This window comes from Sphaerodactylus townsendi, linkage group LG03 (assembly GCF_021028975.2).
Source record: "Sphaerodactylus townsendi isolate TG3544 linkage group LG03, MPM_Stown_v2.3, whole genome shotgun sequence".
Lineage (NCBI taxonomy): Eukaryota > Metazoa > Chordata > Lepidosauria > Squamata > Sphaerodactylidae > Sphaerodactylus > Sphaerodactylus townsendi.
In genome coordinates, this window is record NC_059427.1 from 997673 (window position 1) to 1017398 (window position 19726).

At 49.2% G+C, this 19726-nt stretch overlaps 2 protein-coding genes across 2 annotated transcripts in view; both read left to right on the forward strand.

Annotated features, from left to right (window-relative positions):
* Positions 1 to 19726, forward strand: part of LOC125428777 (zinc finger protein OZF-like) — a 798123-nt gene that overhangs the window by 550212 nt on the left and 228185 nt on the right. The window lies entirely within an intron of this gene.
* LOC125429603 (oocyte zinc finger protein XlCOF20-like) overlaps positions 746 to 19726 on the forward strand; it is a 38663-nt gene continuing 19682 nt past the window's right edge. The window contains exons 1-5 of the mRNA XM_048490855.1: positions 746 to 819; positions 1038 to 1164; positions 10906 to 11325; positions 11707 to 12139; positions 12308 to 12475. Coding sequence (XP_048346812.1) covers positions 790 to 819; positions 1038 to 1164; positions 10906 to 11325; positions 11707 to 12139; positions 12308 to 12475 — 1178 coding nt within the window. The 5' untranslated portion in view covers positions 746 to 789. The remainder of the gene's footprint in view (positions 820 to 1037; positions 1165 to 10905; positions 11326 to 11706; positions 12140 to 12307; positions 12476 to 19726) is intronic.

The following is a 19726-nucleotide window of genomic DNA, read 5'->3' on the forward strand; positions in this document are numbered from 1 at the left end:
CTCATCCAAGCTCCACAGTCCTGTGAATAAACAAAGCCTGCCTTTTCTGGTCAGCATAGCTCTGAGAACCAGTTGCTGGGGGCCAGGAGCCCTGGACAAATGTGTTTCGTACTCATGCTTATTGGAGCATCTGACAGGCCTCTGTAGCAAATAGGATGGGGGAGGAGGGATGCCAGGGTGTGGGGAGAGCCTTGGGGTAGAAGTTATCCCACGTTGAACTGACATCTGGCCAAAAACACCGATGTGACATGAGTGGATCAGTAGATGCTATGAACACTCAATGTTATTACTCTCAGTGTCCAGATGCACTCATTTCCCGTCTGTTTTTTTTGGCCTGATGTGACAGTCACATGCCAGGCAACCTCGTTTTGGCTGCAGTCTTTTTCTTCCACCAGCCTGGAATCCAGGGCATATTTTAAAATGGCCCAGGCAGAGGGAACACAGCATCTCTGGGCCTTTGGCCTGAACCAGCTGAGATGCTCTCACATTTTTCAGCTCCAGTGTTGACGGGACAAGTTTCACTTATCACAGAAGTCTAAAACGTGTCAAGTAGCTTACCTTGGTTTACCTTGTGCTTCTCTCCCTCCTCTCCCACTACTTATTAGAAATGGTTGCAGCTTTTTTTGAGTGTACAAAGGATAAGTTTTCACAGCACTGGGAACAGGATGCATGAAGTATGATTCATGCAAGCAAACAGAACAGGAAGTGGAGTCTAATGCTGTTTTTTCTACTTCTCTCTCTCTCACAGGGAGTGAACAGACACTGTTGATCTTTTCTCTTTGCGGAGGCATGAAAACAGCTGCTGCACCTGCGGTCCAGGTGGGGGAGATGAGCAGGGGAAAGCCTGAATCCCCGCTCTCTTCTTAGGGAGGGGGGTTTCTCCTGCAGTTGGTGCTGAGGGGCCCAGGCAAGAGGCTCTGAACGCCACTCCTTATTCACACGTCAAGTTCTCCACCCTGTACCCTCCCAGAACACCCCTTTCCAGAGTGCCATCTCTGCTTAGCATGACCTCTGACAAAGAAATGTTTTTCTTTTAGCCTCAGGTTTCCTTTGGGGAGGTGGCCGTGTATTTCACGGAGGCAGAGTGGGCACTGCTGGATCCAGACCAAAGAGCTCTCTATGAGGATGTCATGCTGGAGAACTATGGGAACGTGGCCTGTCTGGGTAAGGAACTCTCATAGGTTCCAGAGGAACACATTTCTACCTTTGGGATGAGGCATGAATCAAAATCTTGAACATCACTATGTTGTGTTGAAGCCTGTTCCGCTACTTGCTCTCTTGTGGAGGCCTCAAGGTGGCAGAATTGCAGCGAAAACAAGATTCAGCGTGGCTGAGTAGAGCAACCAGGTTTGCCCAGGGCAACCGAGCCAGTGTTCCAGCCTGAGGCCAGTGTGGGATCGAGAGGCCCCCAGGAAGGCTCTGGTAGGGGCAACATCCTAATTATTCAGTCGACAACCATTAGAATACTCTTGTCCTCCAGTAGTTTCACGGTGATGCCTGCAAACTGGAGAGCCCGCTTGTTGTAATGTTTTACGGTGGCAGACTCTGATATGGAGAAAAGGGTCTGACTCCTCCACGTGAAACCTGCTGGCTGACCTTAGATCTGTCACAGTTCACTCAGAACTCTCTCAGAGCCACGTACCCCACAAGGTTTCTGTTGCAGGGAAGGAGTTTGTAAACCATTTTGATACTCCTTGAAGGTAGAGAATAAGTGGGGTCTTCTTCTTACACTGTTTGGCAATGTGGCCTTTGGTTTTGATCACGTTTCCATTCCTCCTGGGAAAACAGGCCTCTTCCTCGGATTCTTTCCTTCCCTATGTAAGAACCATCATTTTCTCTGGGTGTGTGCAAAGGAGTCAGTATCCTACATGATATGTCAAAGGAATGAGCAAGGAATAGCCTTGGAGGACTTCTGCTTCACTTCTTCTCATATCTTACTTTGGCAGAATCACGAAGCTTGCTTGGAAAGGAAAGAGGGAGACCTTCTGGGTCCTGAAATCTGGAGTGCTCAGAAGCTCCTTCCTCCTGCTGTATCCTGAGATGTGGGATATTCCAGGGAATGGTGGGGGGAATTACTTAGGAAAAACCAAGGTGGAGGGTGCCCAAGGCCATTTCTGTAAAGGTGGGTGTTGCAAGACAAAAGGAGACGGTGACGGAGATGCAGTTCGGTGAAAGAGAGCTCCGTAGAGTGGCTCTGACAGGCTCTGAGGATCGGAGCTTCTGACACCCCTTTATTAAGGGATTTGCGGGAAGGCAAGATAATGGGAGGGCAGGGTCTTCAGGCAAAAGTTCCAACATCACTATCGGCAAGTGCACATAGCCACAGCGAGCCAGGAGTGACTAAGAGTCACGAGTTGGTCTGGAATACACATTCACCTAGGGGAGACGGGGGGACCACAAGGACGTCTCGTGCGCCAGCTCCGGGCCAGGAGTGTGCTCACCGTAGGGAAACTGCCTCCAGACGCCCATGTTTTCCCCACATCTCCCCTTTCTTTGTTTTAAGGTGCGCTGTTGTTGGCGGGCTTCTCTAATTCGGGGGAGCTCTCCGCCATGCTTTGAAATTGGCTCAGCTGTTTGTACAGTACAAACACATGGTCACAGTGCAGCAGAAAAGCAAGGCGCATTTTCCAGCAACTGCTTATCATACCATTTGTGCATTGAAAGAAGCAACATCCAAGAAAGAGACAAGCAATAATACCAATCAGAGTTTGAATCATAGCCATCCCCCCGGGAGCCAGCCCCACAGGGCAGACTACCAAGAGGGCAAAACATCGGCCTTGATGTTGGCCACTAGCTCCTGTAAATTTTGCACTTGCTCATGAACTAAGTGAGAATTGTCAGAAAGGTTGAAACCGCACATATTGCGAACCACTTCGCAGCCCTGATGATGAAGCAGAAGGAGATAGTCGATGGCTGCTCGATTGTCGAGGGTGGCGTGGCGCAGCTCTTGCTGTTCTGCCGCCAATGCCTCTAGGGCTGCCAAGGTAGCGTTAATGGATTTTGCAAGGGCACAAGCTAGACGGCTGAGCGTCTTTGCGTTGTAAGTTGCCAGGCCTGGGAGGCCTACAAGGGAAAGTGCGAGGGACACATATTCAGCTTTGGAGAGGAGTTGCATGTCGCTTTGGCAGGAAGAATCAAAGGGGGCTGCGTAGCGACGGGAGCGATCATGCATGGCGGCTGGGGGTTGGGGGAGAACTACGGTTAAGCGGCTGAGGCAGCAAAGAGTTCCTACCGTGAGGTTTGCAGGTATGTAATTGAATGTTCTCTGGCCACATGTCCAGAACCAGCCCAGGGGGAAGCAGAATGTGAGTGTCCACATATGAAATCTCCTCTTGGTGGGAGCAGTTCCAGGAGGCTGGCCCGGTGACCGGGCCACGACCCGGGCGAGTCCCGGGCTGGGCATAGATGCGGGCACAGGTATTGGCCTTATGATTAGCAACATTGGTCATAAGGAAGGAGAGGGTGCTTGTGGGGAGGGTCTTTGTGGCTGGCCCCCAGCTGGCGCTCACGGAATACCTGATGGCTGAGGCGTTCATGAGTTGGCCTAATCCCAAGTTGCTTACAGAAAATAAGCAAGAATTCAACAAGCGTCCCACCTCCCAATGCTGACCCAAACAGAAAGTTGAAACATTAGCAGTTAAAGCCAGTCGCTCCCAAATATTATATTCCAGTCTCTTATGAAGAGTCTCTTGTGGCAGAGGAGGAGCCGCTGTTGGAGTCAGGCAGCAAAGGAAACACAGTACAATGACTAAGGAATTTGCAGTGATAACCTCAAAGATGGCAGCACACAGTCTTTCTGGGGTTTCTGGCAATCCTTGTTGGTGCAGCAGCAGCTGCGCCCGGTTGGTCGTGGCTTTGACGTCTCCCCAGGTCATCCCGGTCCTTGGAAGCCCCTGACGAGGGTTGCGGCTCCTCCAAGCGGGTTGGTGGTCTTGCTTCTGACAGGACTGTTGGTCTTGCTTCAGGGTCACGTTTTTTATCTCGGGGATTGGGTTGGTCCCTCCTCAATGCCAAGCCATGGGCGGGATGCACGTGCCCGGCCGGGAGCCACAAAGGACCTGTGGGGAGAAGAACAGAGGTGTAGCCCCTCCCCCAGGAGACTAAGGGGACGGGTCCTCACCAGGTTAAATCTGGGGACTGCCGGTAATATACCTGGGCAGCAGGAAGGAGCAGCAGCAGCAGCAGGCCATTGCTTTCACATCCTGCACGTGAGCTCCCAAAGGCACCAGGTGGGCCACTGCGAGTAGCAGAGTGCTGGACTAGATGGACTCTGGTCTGATCCAGCTGGCTTGTTCTTACGTTCTTATGTTCTTATTCCACCGGTGCCATTTGCTGGCCGGTGGGCAGGGTGAGCAGATTCAAGCGATTTGCTGTGAAGAGAACTTTTGCAACTGTTTGTTGAATGACTCCTTGATGGGGGGGGGGGGGGGGGGCTCAACCCCCCTTCTTTACTTTGTTTGGCCAAAATGTCTTTGAATGACCGGTTGGCTCGCTCCACTATTGCCTGGCCCGTGCTGTTATAGGGGAGACCGTGTGTGAACACAATCCCCCATGTAGAAGAAGAAGAAGAGTTTGGATTTATATCCCCCCTTTCTCTCCTGCAGGAGTTTTGTGTTGCAAAACTGCAGCACGGCGGCAGAAGTGTAGGTGGGACCATTATCTGTTTTTAATGCAAGAAAACAAATGCTGAATTACATGAGATGCAGTTTCCCCCCTCAGTGCTGTGGCCCAAAGGTACCCTGAATAGGTGTCAATTGACACGTGAACGTATTTCCATGGAGCTAGGGATGGCACTGTGGTAACGTCCATTTGCCATAGTTCGTTCGCTTGGGTATCCCCGGGGTTGACTCCAAAATCTGCGGTGACTCCAAAATCTGCTAGGAGCAGCAGTGGCGTAGGAGGTTAAGAGCTCATGTATCTAATCTGGAGGAACCGGGTTTGATTCCCAGCTCTGGGGAATCTGGAGGTTAAGAACTCATGTATCTAATCTGGAGGAACCGGGTTTGATTCCCAGCTCTGGGGAATCTGGAGGTTAAGAGCTCATGTATCTAATCTGGAGGAACCGGGTTTGATTCCCAGCTCTGGGGAATTCAGATTAGCCTGTACACTCCCACACACGCCAGCTGGGTGACCTTGGGCTAGTCACAGCTCTTCTGAGCTCTCTCAGCCCCACCTACCTCACAGGGTGTTTGTTGTGAGGGGGGAAGGGCAAGGAGATTGTCAGCCCCTTTGAGTCTCCTGCAGGAGAGAAAGGGGGGATATAAATCCAAACTCTTCTTCTTCTTCTTCTAAACGGGAGCACTGAGTGCAAGATCTTACGATAGACTGCGCGTGAGGCAGGGGAATATTTCAGGAGCGGGCGAGAGCCTTTGCTCCTTGGTGAAAGAAATCGTGAGATTGAAAGGGGTCTGGAAACAAGGAGGCGATGTGGGTGGCTTCATCTGCCTGTCGGTTGCCCTTGCTGAGGGGGCCCGGAAGGGGTGTGTGACTTCCAATGTGTCCTACGAAGTACGGGAAAGTTCTTAGAGATAGAAGATTGCGCAAAGGAAAAGACTCATGAGGTTCGCATCGATCCGAGGAGCAACGAGGGCTCCCGGCAGATGAGCAATCACATGGCTACTTATTGAGAATCGACGAGGAGGTTAAAAGCTTGGGGAAAGCGCTGAAAAGCTAAAATGGCGGCAGCAATCTCGCTGCGTTGGGCGGAGGCTTGGGGGGGGGTGTAAGCTGTGAGCCACTTCCCCTCCTGCTGATAAGCAATGGCCCCAACGCGCTTGCTGCTGTCGGTGAACACTGTGGGTGCGTCATTGAGGGGCGTGGCCACTGTGAGTGCTTGAATGGAGCAAGGGCCAGAGTGCAGGAGGGTGAAGCGAGGGTCGGGGACGGGGAGGTGATAAAGGATCTTTCCAACGAACCCTTCTAAAGCGTACTGCAAGGGAGTGGAATTGGCTCACACGTGTTGGAACTCTGTGCGTGTGAATGGCACAGTGATGGCCTCAGGGTCCCAGCCGATCAAAGCTATGGTGTGTTGCCGCCCCATGCTGATGAGGTCGGTGTGGGATTGGGCTAGGGTGGAAATAATTCTTTGCCGGTGTGTGCGGCAAGTAAAGCCATTCGATCAAGAATGTACGGGAGGCTTGGGTGAAACCTAGGACTCCTGTTAGCAAGGAGGGGGTGTTTAAGAGGAAAAGAGTCAGGGGCCAATTTTTCAGCGGGGCGCGATCCACCCAGCGCTGCACTAGGGCTTCCTTAACTGCCTGGAAGGCGTGAGCTTTGGTGAGACGGATTTTTTTCTCCCGGCTGTTTTGCCAATGTAAGCAGAGAGTAGAGTCGTGGGAAGGGTGAAAAATGAGCGCACCCAACTGAGGGTGCCTAACAGCTGCTGAAGTTGCAGCAGTGTTAAAGTATCTGGGATGTGAATTTCTGGTAGGGCTGGAGCAGAGTAGGAGTGCAAAAGCTTATGACCTAAGTAAGAAAAGGGTTCCTTCTGCTGAACTTTCTCTGGGGCAAAACGCAATCCTGGTCGCAGGAGGATTTTTGCAAGCAGGGTCATCCACTGCGGAGAGACGACAGGGGCTGCAACTAGAATGTCATCCATGTAATGGTATATTTGGACTTCAGGGACTTCAGCACGAGCCAGAGCCTGATGCGCAAAATAATGGCAGAGGGTGGGGCTGTTAAGCATTCCCTGTGGCAGAGTTTTCCCTGATAACTGGCAGTAGGCTGTTGGTGATTTAAAACTGGTACAGTGAAGGCAAAGCGAGCCCGATCTTTTGGGGCTAGAGGAATGCTGAAGAAGCAGTCCTTCAGGTTGATCACGAGGATCTGATAATCTGAAGGGATTAAGTTTGGGTTGGGCAATCCACACTGCAAGGGGACCATGGGCTGCATGCAAGCATTGACCGCATGGAGGTCTTATAAGAGCCTCCAGCGGCCACTTTTCTTCTTGACTACAAAAACGGGGGTATTCCAGGGGGAGGGGGAGATCTCGATGTGGCCAGCGGCTAGCTGTTCTGCCACTAGTTGCTGCATTGCAATTAACTTTTCCTGAGGCAGCGGCCATTGTTCCGGGGTGTCTGTGAGCCAAGTAAGGGGGTGTCTGTGAGCCAAGACCGGGGTGTCTGTGAGCCAGACCGGGGTGTCCATGAGCCAAGTAAGGGGGAGGGAGGTGGATTTTGAACTTGCCGTCCCACACTAAGGTTGTACTTACTTGTCTCATCAGATTCCTTCCCCACAAATTCACGTGGATATCAAGGATTAGGGGGCGGACCATCAGCTTCCGCTGCAACCCAGGGCAAGTGACTGTGAGCGGGGCGAGGGCGTGTCAGGCTGCCTGCTTTCCTCCCACTCCCCAGACCTGCGGGCAAGGCTTGGATGGCCACTCGCCTGGCCACTCCGCCTTTCGGATGATGGTGACGTCAGCCCCGGTGTCTACCAACCCTTTGAAGGGAAGTCCCTCGAAGAGCAACTCCAAATAAGGGTGTGAGCGGCCGATGGGCGTTTCCACTGCTGCTACTGTGGCGCCGCTTGGTGCTCTGGTGTTACCTGAGTACTCTCCCTTCTGAGCAGCAGGGGGTGGCCGGGCATGGGGCAGGAGGATGAGCTGGGCGCAGCTGACTCCACTGGGCAGCTCCTGAGGGAGGTTGGTCCACACCTGGACATGGACCACGCCCTGGTGAGTGGAGTCAAGAACCCCTGGAATGACAAATAGACCCTGCTCAGCGGCTGTTGCTTTAGACAATACTAAGCAGATGGTAGAAGATGGGATTGGGTCCTTATACCGAGTGGGATTATATGGATCTCATGTGGGAATTTCATGAGGAGGGGTACCTGACAGACTAGGGAAATGCCAGCTGTGGGTGTTGTCTCCAACCCCTCCGCTCCTGAGTCTCCTGACTGCCTCAGTACTCCCTTGTTTGTTCTGGGGCCAGGGAGGGGCCTGGCCTGGAGTTTCCCAAACGGCAGTCGCTTTTCCAATGATACCCTTTCTGGCACTTGGAGCACAGAACCCCTGGTTCTGGGGTCCTGCCGGGCTGGGGTGGTATGCCCCCGCCCCCACCCCGGGGCCCGACATTCCCGTCTGAAGAATCCCTTTTTCCCACAATTGAAGCAATCCCCTTGGGGTCTTTGTCCTGAGACCAGGGCGGCTGCTGCTAGGAGGTTGGCTTGGTGGGAGGAAGGCCCCACGCCCTGGCATGCTTTGAGCATGTCCGCTAGCTCTGGGTTCTTTCCGAGGCCTTGAATTGCTCTGCGGCACTCAGCGGTGGCGTTCTCCTTTGCCAGTCGCGTGAGCAACTCGTTCTGGGCAGCCTCGTTGTCTACCTGCCTTCTCAGAGCGTCCTGCAACCGATTTAAGAAATCAGCATCAGGCTCTCGGGGCTTTTGCCGAATGGTTGTGAAGCTCTGGGAAGGTTGTCCTGCTGCTGGCACTCGGAGGAAAGCTTTGTAGGCGCATTCGGCAGAAACATTTAGTGTTGCTTCTAGCAATACTACCTGGGCGGCAGCAGCGGCAAAATCACCAGCTCCGTACAGCTGAGCCGCTGTGTATGCCCCTCCAGAGGCTTCACCCTTCTGAACGCACTGCTGGCGGAACTCGCTTTCCCAGATGACGTATTGGGATGGGTAAAGCAACATGCAGAAGGTGACTTTCCAGTCCTCAGGAACCGTTAAGTGATTCCGCATGATTGCTTCTAGCATGTCTCGCATGTAGGAACTGGTTAAGCTTACATCCCATATTCCCTTCCTGAGCTCTGTAAGGATATTGTACCCTAGGGGACGGTACTCAACTATCCTTTTGCCATGCAGATCCTCCTCCCCTGGGCACAGGGCAAGGAGATCTGCATCTTCCTCATCGATGGTTTCCTTATTCTGCAGTTCAGATTTAAGGCGATCTGCTAGAAATTTGTAAGGGCCGCCTTTGCTCGGCTTGGCCGGGGCACAGGGCAAGGAGATCTGCATCGTCCTCATCGATGGTTTCCTTATTCTGCAGTTCAGATTTAAGGCGATCTGCTAGAAATTTGTAAGGGCCGCCTTTGCTCGGCTCGGCCGGGGCCGTGCCGGGTTGGATGGCAGAGGGAGCCCAGGGGCAGATGGGGGACAGACAACGGCTACGGGACAAGTGGGAGGTGATTGTCGGGACAGTTTGGCGGTGGGCGAGGTGACAGGTTGGGAACTATCACTTCTATGGTGTGGCGGAACTGAAACCATGCGTGCAGGATGCAAATTGGTGCATGGGGCTCAGTATGGAGCACTAGCCGGATCCTTTTCCAGTCCCTGGGGTTCAAAGTTCCAGCCTCTGGGTACCAGAGACAGTGCTTGCCTATTTCCTCTACCAGTTCCCGCAAATCTCCCTTTGCTACGGGGCATTTGGCCTTGTTTGTCAGGAATTCTAATTCCTCGACATGCTTGCTCTGCGCTGAGCTGAAACACAATCCCATGCTTACCGAAGAGTAAGGGGTCCAGAAGGATGGGTGCACCGAGGGGCCTATTCCAGGCGTTGGTAAGAAAGGCGAGGCCACAGTTCATTGAGGTCCCTGTTCGGGCACCATGTATTGCAAGACGAAAGGAGACAGAGATGCAGTTCGGTGAAAGAGAGCTCCGTAGAGTGGCTCTCACAGGCTCTGAGGATTGGAGCTTTTGACACCCGTTTATTAAGGGATTTGCGGGAAGGCACGACAATGGGAGGGCAGGGTCTTCAGGCAAAGGTTGCAACATCGCTGTCGGTGAGTGCATGTAGCCACAGTGAGCCAGGAGTGACTAAGAGTCACGAGTTGGTCCGGAATACACATTCACCCAGGGGAGATGGGGGGCCACGAGGATGTCTCATGCGCTCGGCATGGCCAAGCAGGATGCCAGCTCCGGGCCAGGAGTGTGCTTACTGTGGGGAAACTGCCTCCAGACGCACATGCTTTCCCCTCAGGTGGACACACTCAAACAAAGTCGACTTGAAAAAGAAACAAACTTTATTGATTTGTGTCACCCTCACTACAGGGTGCTGGAACTGAGGGTTCGTGCCCTCAGTCCCAGTATATGTGGTGATTTCAAAAGGGGCGGTTCGTGGCTGCGATTTGTCCGCGATTTGTCCGCGATCAGTGGATTCTGGGAAATGTAGTCCTGACACTTTCCTACAGCTAACACCTAGATGCCTTTGGGACTCACCTGCACCCCTTACATTGGGTGCTTCTACCCAAAACCATGGTGGTCGGCTTTCAAGTGTCCAGGTCACTAGGTGAAATCCTCCTTCCTCCCCCACACCAGCAATGTTGAAAACCAACTCTTCATGGCTTTCATGACAACTAGAAGGAACCTCTTTGTGTAGTTGCAGGACTGGATATCTTGGTAACTTCTTCTGGAGAACCAGCATGGTGTAGTAATTAAGAGCAGTGGAGTCTAGTAAGGAGAGAGGAATTTGAGTCTCTACTTTTTCATATGAAGCACGCTGGATGACATTGGACCAAGCACAGTTCTCTCAGAACTCTCTCAGCCCCAACTACCTCATAAGATGCCTGTAGCGTGAAGGGATTGTGATTGATAAGCTGCTTGGAGGTTCCTTATGATAGAGAAAAGTGTGGTATAAAAGCCTTGACTTTTTCTTCTGTTTAATCATCAATAGTAGAGACTCAGAAGATCTTTCATGAAAAGTCAAATGTGAATGGTGGTGCTTTGCCACTTGTCCCCCTGAGAGTGCATACGAGTGTGGGGGGGGGGGGGAGAGGTTGAGGAGGGATAGGCTGAATATGAAAACCAGCTTAACTGGTGGGCCTGGCTGGGAATAAGGTGTAACCATCAGCTAAGTTGAGGGGAAAGAAGGTCTGGTAAAAAAAATGGTCACCCATTAAAGAGCTGTGCTTGATGTGCGGCTTGGCTTCTTGCCTAGGTTCTGACTGACCTCTTTCTTTCCTCCAGCTGCAGACATAGAGGAGACAGCTGGGGGATTTCAGCAGTTCTCTGTGGAAAAAGCCAAGGATGAAGACTCCAAAGGAAACTTCGGGGATGGAGATGGACCACAGAGACAGGAGGGAAGCCTTGCAGACAACAGAAGGGATAAGCCCGTTCTGTCCCATGGAGGAGGCTTCTATGAAATCCCAGTTGAAGAAGAAACATCAAGCAAAACAAGAAGGAACAAAGACCTCCATTCTAACCAGAGAATCCACTCCAGGGAAAATAAAAATGAAAGTTTGGCGTTTGGAAAGATCTTCAGGGAGAATATCAGTCTTATTTCCAAGGAGCAAATTCCCTCAGCAGAGAAACCATATGATTGCATGAAGGGTGGAAGGACCTTCAGTCGGGAATTAGCACTCGCTTCTCATCAAAGAATTCACTCAGGTAGGAGCAGTATAAATTGTGAGACTGCGAACGAAGCCTTTCTGATGCAGAGGGCTTTCATGTCCCTTTAAAGCAGTGGTTCTCAACCTTCCTAATGCCGTGACCCTTTAATACAGTTCCTCATGTTGTGGTGACCCCCAACCCTAACATTTATCAATTTTACAGATGGAGAACATTGATGCAGAGAGTCTTAGGTGACCCCTGTGAAATGATCGTTCGACCCCCAAAGGGGTCCTGACCCACAGGTTTAAAGTGTCTATTAAAGTATCATTCAGTGCAAAGCAGGAAAAAATTAGTTAAATATTTTCATGAGGATGGAATTTTGAGGGAAGATCAGACCACCTTGTGTGGGTGCTAACAGGATCTCTCTTTTTATTCCAGCAGGGGACAAGCAGTGGAATGAGGGGAATGAGGAACTACATCAGCTATTGCCAGGAAACTGGAAGGACGAATATTTGAAAGGCAGCATTAGGAATCAAGGCAGAACAAAGAGGCAGAAAGGAAGTCACATGGTCGAGATGAGCACTCTTCAAGGGCATCAAAGAACTCACACAGGGGACAAACCTTTTGAATGCTCAGAGTGTGGAAAAAATTTCAGTCAGAGTAGCACCCTTAAAAAGCATGAAAGAACTCACACAGGAGAGATGCCTTTTGAATGCTCAGAGCATGGAAAGAGATTCAGTCGGAGTAGCCATCTTCAAGTCCATCAAGGCACTCACACAGGGGAGAGACCTTTTGAATGCTCAGAGTGTGGAAAGAGATTCAGTCACAGTAGCACTCTTCAAGTTCATCGAAGAACTCACACAGGAGAGAGGCCTTTTGAATGCTCAGAGTGTGGAAAGAGATTCAGTCACAGTAGCACTCTTAAAAAGCATGAAAGAACTCACACAAAAGAGAGGCCTTTTGAATGCTCAGAGTGTGGAAAGCGATACAGTCGGAGTACCCATCTTCAAAGCCATGAAAGAACTCACACAGGAGAGAGACCTTTTGAATGCTCAGAGTGTGGAAAGAGATTTAGTCAGAGTAGCACTCTTAAAAAGCATGAAAGAACTCACGCAAAAGAGTGGCCTTTTGAATGCTCAGAGTGTGGAAAGAGATTTTGTCAGAGTAGCTCTCTTAAAGTGCATGAAAGGAGTCACACAAAAGAGAGGCCTTTTGAATGCTCAGAGTGTGGAAAGAGATTCAGTCACAGTAGCACTCTTAAAAAGCATGAAAGAACTCACACAAAAGAGAGGCCTTTTGAATGCTCAGAGTGTGGAAAGAGATTCAGTCACAGTAGCCATCTTCAAAGCCATGAAAGAACTCACACAGGGGAGAGACCTTTTGAATGCCCAGAGTGTGGAAAGAGATTTAGTCACAGTAGCACTCTTAAAAAGCATGAAAGAACTCACACAAAAGAGAGGCCTTTTGAATGCTCACAGTGTGGAAAGAGATTCAGTGACAGTAGCGCTCTTAAAAAGCATGAAAGAACTCACACAAAAGAGAGGCCTTTTGAATGCTCAGAGTGTGGAAAGAGATTCAGTCAGAGTAGCCATCTTCAAATCCATGAAAGAACTCACACAAAAGAGAGGCCTTTTGAATGCTCAGAGTGTGGAAAGAGATTCAGTCACAGTAGCACTCTTCAAGTGCATCGAAGAACTCACACAGGAGAGAGGCCTTTTGAATGCTCAGAGTGTGGAAAGAGATTCAGGCACAATAGCCATCTTCAAAGCCATGAAAGAACTCACACAGGGGAGAGACCTTTTGAATGCTCAGTGTGTGGAAAGAGATTCAGTCACAGTAGCTCTCTTAAAAATCATGAAAGAACTCACACAAAGGAGAGACCTTTTGAATGCTCAGAGTTTGGAAAGAGATTCAGTAATAGTAGGAGTCCTCAAACGCATCATAGAACTCATACAGATACCTTTTGAATGCTCAGTGTGTGGAAAGAGATTCAGTCGGAGTAGCACTCTTCGATGCCATGAATGAACTCACACAAGGGACAGTCCTCTTGAATGCTCACAGTGTGGAAAGAGATTCAGTTGGAGTAGTACTCTTCAACAGCAGCAAAGAACTCATACAAAGGAGAGACCTTTTGAATGCTCAGAGTGTGGAAAGGGATTCAATCAGAGTTCCAGTCTTAAAATGCATCAAAGAACTCACACAGAGGCCTTTTGAATACTGAAAGTGTTGAAAAAGATTCAATCGGGGTAGCACTCTTCGATGCCATGAATGAACTCACACAAAGGAGAGACTGTGGGAGTGCTCAGAGTGTGAAAAGAGATTCAATCAGAGTACCCATCTTCAAAAGCATCCCACTTCAAAAGCATTCCACAAAAGAACCTACACAGGCAAGAGAACTTTGAAGTGATCGTTGTAAGGCCCCTGTTCGCGCTCAAAAGAGGCATCCCGATTTGATGCCCATCTTCTCTTACTGTTTTGGAAGAGCACCCCCTGGAGATCAGAAAGTAATTTTGCATGTTCAGAGTGTGGAACGAGATTCAGCTGGCGTGATTAATTTTCTTGTTTTTCCTTTTTTGTTCTTTTCTGTTCCTTTACTCTGGTTATTATAAGAGTCCTCTTTAGTCCTTCATGTTCATAACTGGAATGCTGCATTGAGGCTTTTGATTCTACTTCTGTAATCATTTGCTTTTTTAGCAATTTAGTTTCCTCACTCATTGAACAAGGTTTTTAATTTCATTTTGCAACATGAGTAGCCTTTCCACAGTTCAACAACTTAACTGATAACCACCCGCCTCCCCTGTTTCTATCTTTTCCCAGCCATACTGGGGATTATCACCCACTCAAGCTTCTGTCTAGACATGCAAGTATCATGCAAGTCATATCTCTGCGGCTGTACAAAATATATCTTGGCTATAGTAAAAATTCAACCTGTCTTTCATTCAGGGCTTAGTTAAAAATCCAATGGTTCGGTGGCTGTTTGAACTGTAGTTTTAATTTGCTATGTAGTGCTATTTACTTTTTCTTAAAACACTGAATTTTTCTTTCCCATGTATTTCCATTATTGTTACAGTATTTTGTCTAAAAGCCTATGTGTTATATATGTTAGAATAGTGAAGGTTTCAGTGTACATATTGTCGCCTATGCCTTTGAGTCAGCAAGGTCACAAGATATGTGATGCTCCCCCAGGTGTTTCAGGTTGCATCATCCAGGCGGTGATTGGCTCAGAGCCTAGAAGTTCAATAAAGTGTGGAGGTGAGACAATTGGTTGTGGGTTGTTGAGAGACGTTTGCTGTGCACTGCATGTATGTTACTATGGGAAATAGGAGATAAATGCTTTCTTGTTTTTTGGAACAATACCAGCCGTGTCCATGTGATTATTTACTGCCAGAGGTTAAAGCCTGGAGCTCTAAACCAGCCTCTTGGTACCAACTGGGCATTCCCCCTCCTACTACCCACGAGTATTTGCTGACAATATAGACATCTTTCAATAAATGAAATGAAAATTGCTCTTCCGGTTAGGTCGTAGCTCCAGGAAGACGTCATTAAAACTACTGCAGTTTTTAATCCCTAAATATCTTTCTGATCCGCCAACTACGGATCCCCAAATTCAACCCCACAAAGGGGGGAAGAACTCGTGTGAAGGCAGAAGTGACTAGTTACCATCTCTACCCTGATTTTTCAGCGGAGGAGTACGGGACTGGCCTGCCGTTCAAACCAACAGGGATTACAAGACGGGAGCAGCAGACCTAACCGAACTAAACATACGAAAAAACTATAAAGAAAACATTTACAAACCTTGAATGGGTGACGAAAAGTATGCTTTGATACCTAAAAAGAAACTTACCTGAAACACAAAAGAACTCCGAGTAAGAAAAGGAGCGGAGAAAGAAACTGCTGAGAGTGCTGACGGCGAGTACCCGTAACATAACAGAGGGCAAGCAGAGGCGTCATCGGAAAAATAAGAAACAGCTGTGAGCACGAATGGATCCACAGAAGGAATAAAACAAAAGTAAGACAAACGCCTTCTTTATTTGGGAGAACAAAATTTGCATGAGTGTTTGGAGGGAAAGGGCGCTTTAAGAGAAGGCATAGACAATCCGGAATGAGCAGCTAGAAGCACTCTCTTCTTCCGGAGCAAAGACGCAAAACGGAAGGGACGTTACGGCGGAAGGTAAACAAACACAACGTAGCGTCAACGCAACATAAAAACGATTCCAGATCCGGCAAAACTCAACGGAGCACAGACTATTAGAAAAACTTAAACCTCCTCACACTGGTTAAACAACGCAACGTAGCATTGACGACTTACAGAAGTAAGCACCTTCAAACCGGTAACGTAACTGAGCATCGACGTAATAATGGCAAATACAAGGAGTAAGCCCAACACCATGGCCTTAATCAAAAGTTCAGGCTCATTAGATGGGAAAACCCCGGAGAAAAACGCTGATCTGAACCACCGCCTGGATTTACTACTTGAAAAATTTGAAAAAAATGAAACTGACATTTCAGAGGTAAAGAAAGATACTTGCCACATTCAAAAGCTGGAAGCTTCAATGAAAGTACTAACAGACTCAGTCAAGGACAATGCACAAAGGATTACAAACTTAGAGGACAAAATGGAAAACATACAACAATGGAATGCAGAATATGCAGACCAACTGGCTCTTATTGAACTAAAACAAAAAGAAACAATGCTGAGACTAAGGGGAGTTCCAGAAAATCCCAAGGAAAACCTAGTGGGAAAAATCATCCCCATGCTGGCTGAAATCTGGGAATTATCAGAGGATGAAGCCTGTAGAGAGATAGACCAACTATACAGGATCAACTCACACTATGCAAAAGAAAATAAAGTCCCAAGAGACATTATACTGAACTGTGTACGAAAGTCCATGAGAAATTTGATACTAAAGACACACTCTGCCCAAAAATCAGCATTGATGGAACTACCATAAGAATACTAAAACACCTACTTCGAAAACTTAGAACTTATGCAAAAATCACCAAGGTCTTGAGAGACAATGAAATCATATTCAAATGGGCAGACTTAGAGGGTGTGATATTCGAATATAAATCCAAGAAATACGTTATTGACTCAGAAGCAAAAGCACAGGACTTTCTACATAGAAACAAGAAAACCTTGCTCCAGGAAGAAGATTAGGCATTATACTATTCCGATCTTAAACTAACTATATATGTGATTATCTATATATGTGATGATCTAACTAAGTGTTTGACTAACATTAATTTCTTGTCTAAAAGCACAGTAAGATGCTTAAAAAACTAACCACTTGCAATATTAATGGCTTAAACAATCCAAGGAAGCGTAGAAATGTCTTGCATTATTTTAGTAAATGTAATAACGATGTCTTATGTTTACAGGAAACCCATCTGAAAATTGGAGATGAAAAATATATAAAATGGCATAAGCTAGGAACACTATTCCACACCAATTTCCCCAAAAAGAAAAGAGGAATAGCAATTTTTGCTAAAAATTACTTGAAACCCAGATTAATACTAAGTGACCCAGAAGCAAGATATCTAGCAATTGAGATATACTTTGAAAATAAGCCAGTATTATTAGTAGGTCTTGTAGTCATCCCCGCAGGGTCGTCGCTAAGGAGGAGGCGAGACGCGGAGATAACATCTGGTGGAGAGAGCCAGCAGCGGGAGCGCGGGGGTCCGTGGTCCTGGCAACTCTACCGCGTGCTAGTACCTGGCACCTTTTATTAGGGTTATCGTGGGGGCGTGTAGAAAGGCGGACCGGGGGAAACCGGGAGAGCGGGAGACTGAGAGATCATCATGTGATGCATGATCTCACCTGGCTGCTACGTGCGGGAGGAAGCATCAGCGTCTGGGTCTAATCCTCACCTGGGGCAAAGGCCCATTGTCCCTTTGTCTGGGACACCTGGTGGTTGCGAGCCAGGTAGTTCATGACCTGTGACTCATTGGGGGGTGAGGGGCAGGGGAGCGGGTGCGACCAGAAGATCGTAGGAGCGCTGGCATTCCGGCGCTCTACTTACGGTGCTGCTGGATCAGCGGCTCATCCCTACATCTCCTCCTTTTTTACGTTTTAGAAGGGAGGCCGAATTGTGGGGGGCGATTTAAAGGGACGCTTACCTCCTCCGCCGCTTGGCCAAGCTGGCCGAGCTGCTTGTGCAACACGAGAACCTGGTTGCGATGTGGGGGGAAGTCAAAGGGTTTCTTACACATGTTACAGGCAAAAGTAGATACGCATCGAGCGAGGCAAGCTCCAATAATAAAGCATACAATCAAACCAATGCAGAATTGAACAGTAGTACAGTATCTGGCAACTCATGCACTTTCATATGAATCAACAATAACAAGCAATCAATAGCGGCATGATTATCTAAGGTCGCTTGACGAAGCTCCTGCTGCTCGGAGGCCAGAGCATCCAAAGCAGTTGAGGTAGAATTGATGGACTTCGCAAGGGCACAGGCCAGAACGGCTGATGGTCTTGGTGTTACAGGAAATAAGTCCGGGGACTCCCACAAGGGAAGTCGCGAGGGAAACATACTCCGCCTTGGCTAGAGCCGCCGCGTCGCTCCGGCAAAAGGGGGGCCGAGGGGAAGGGCGGAGCGGCGGCGGCGTGTGGGCTCCCGGGGTGGAGCCTGAGGCAGAACGATGGTGAGGCGGCAGCAGAGAGTCCCGGCAGACGGATGCAACAACAACAAATAACATAACTTCTAAGATTTAAAGCATGCAATAACTTCAACAATCAGTTGGGTTACAGTACTCAATAATTCCTTTGGAGGTCGGTTCCAAAGAGCGTCATATAAATGGAAACAATAAACATAGCTAAACAATACAAAAGCTAGGTGATGAAGGAAAAGGGGGGCAGCCCATGGCTGCATAATTGTCCAATGCACGGCTCTTGCTGTTTGGCCACCAAAGCCTTTAGGGCGATGGTGGTAGAGTCCATGGATTTCTCAAGAACGTAGAGAGAGAGCTACTGATAGTCTTTAGCATTGCAAGTTCAGTGACTCTCACGAGCAAGGCTGCAAGAGAAGGCATGTCCCGATAACAATCAGGTGGCTGGAAACAGCGGAGAGTTCCAAAGGTTAACCTATCAGGAATGTTCCTGGCTGCGACTTCAAGCTCCAGCCAGGGGGCGGCAGAGAGGGAGAGAGAATGGCGGCTGTAGATGAGGAGCAGCGACACACAGTGTCAACCTCTGAGCCATAGCTGGCCCAGGCTGCCATTCCCCCGGGGGGGAGGGGCCCAACGAGGGCTGCGATCTCCATGGAAGAATGGGTGTACTGGTTCCAGAGAGGTCCCTCCCATCTCGACCCAGGCTGGGGGGTAATCGGGCTCTCTCAACAGGGCGGCGGGGTCGGATCCTCCAGGGAGGCCCCGCTCCATCTCCGGGATGGGGCTGGCCTGGCATGGCGAGCTGGACTCCTGTATGGAAGAGAAAAACAAGCAAACGCTTTTCCCCAGGGGGTTTGCGTGCTGGCTGAGTTAGTTCTTATAGATGACAATGGAAAGCCCGAGCCCTGAGTGGGGGGGGCGGGCAATTTTTTGATAGATAGAAAAGAATACTTTGGATAATGGTCTGCTGGATGAAACCTTGATTGGGTTGGTGGGGGGGGAGGGCACTCTCCCCTTTCTTTAGTTTGTTTGGCCAAGATTTCCTTAAAGATGCGGTTGGCCCATTCCAGTGGTCGGCTTGCCACATTCAAGACATTAAGAGCACATAACACAAAGGTGGAGACAGGAGTTGCCAGAAGGCTTGGGGGAGGGGGGGGAAGGAAAGGTCACACCCAGGTCGAGTGCTTGTTTGCAAGCAATCCCAATCACCGTCTAAAGTGTGGGTTTTTTGCAAAGCAACTTAATCAATTCACAATTATAGTCATATCGTAATATAGCAATCCATAGGAAAGATTTAGAGAAAGATGCAAAGAAAACAGTTCCTGGGCTTGAGGTTTGATCACACGAGCAAATTGAGAGGGGTTTGCAAAAACCCTTTATCAGATCCTAGATCTAGAGGTGGGGTGGGGTGCGTCAGCCCATTAGAGAGAAGGAGGGTGTGCAGAAAAGAAGGCGGGGGGGGGGAAGGTTTTGGAAGTCAGCTCTACCTTCCCTCCCTGTAAGGGGACTTTGGCCGGTTTGAGCTCGCTTCCTACCTTCACAGCGGAGGCTGTGTAAGATAGGTGTGGCTGAGAGACCCCCCCCCCTGGCACTGACTAGCCAGGGGGCGCTCAGCAGAAAATGTGGGAGCATGGAAATAATTCTGGCTTCACATGTAAACTTGCGCCACGCCAATGTGGCAGTGTAGGCTCAGATGGGCGAAGGAAAAGGTTCTCAAGGAAAGGTTTGAAGAAGAGTTTTGAGGGTTTAAACTAAGATGGAGGCGGCTTGAAGCAGGTCCCATCGGCATCCTAGGGAGCACGCACGAGCTGTGTCCCGTTTAAGGCTGATGCTGTAATGGATGAAGCCT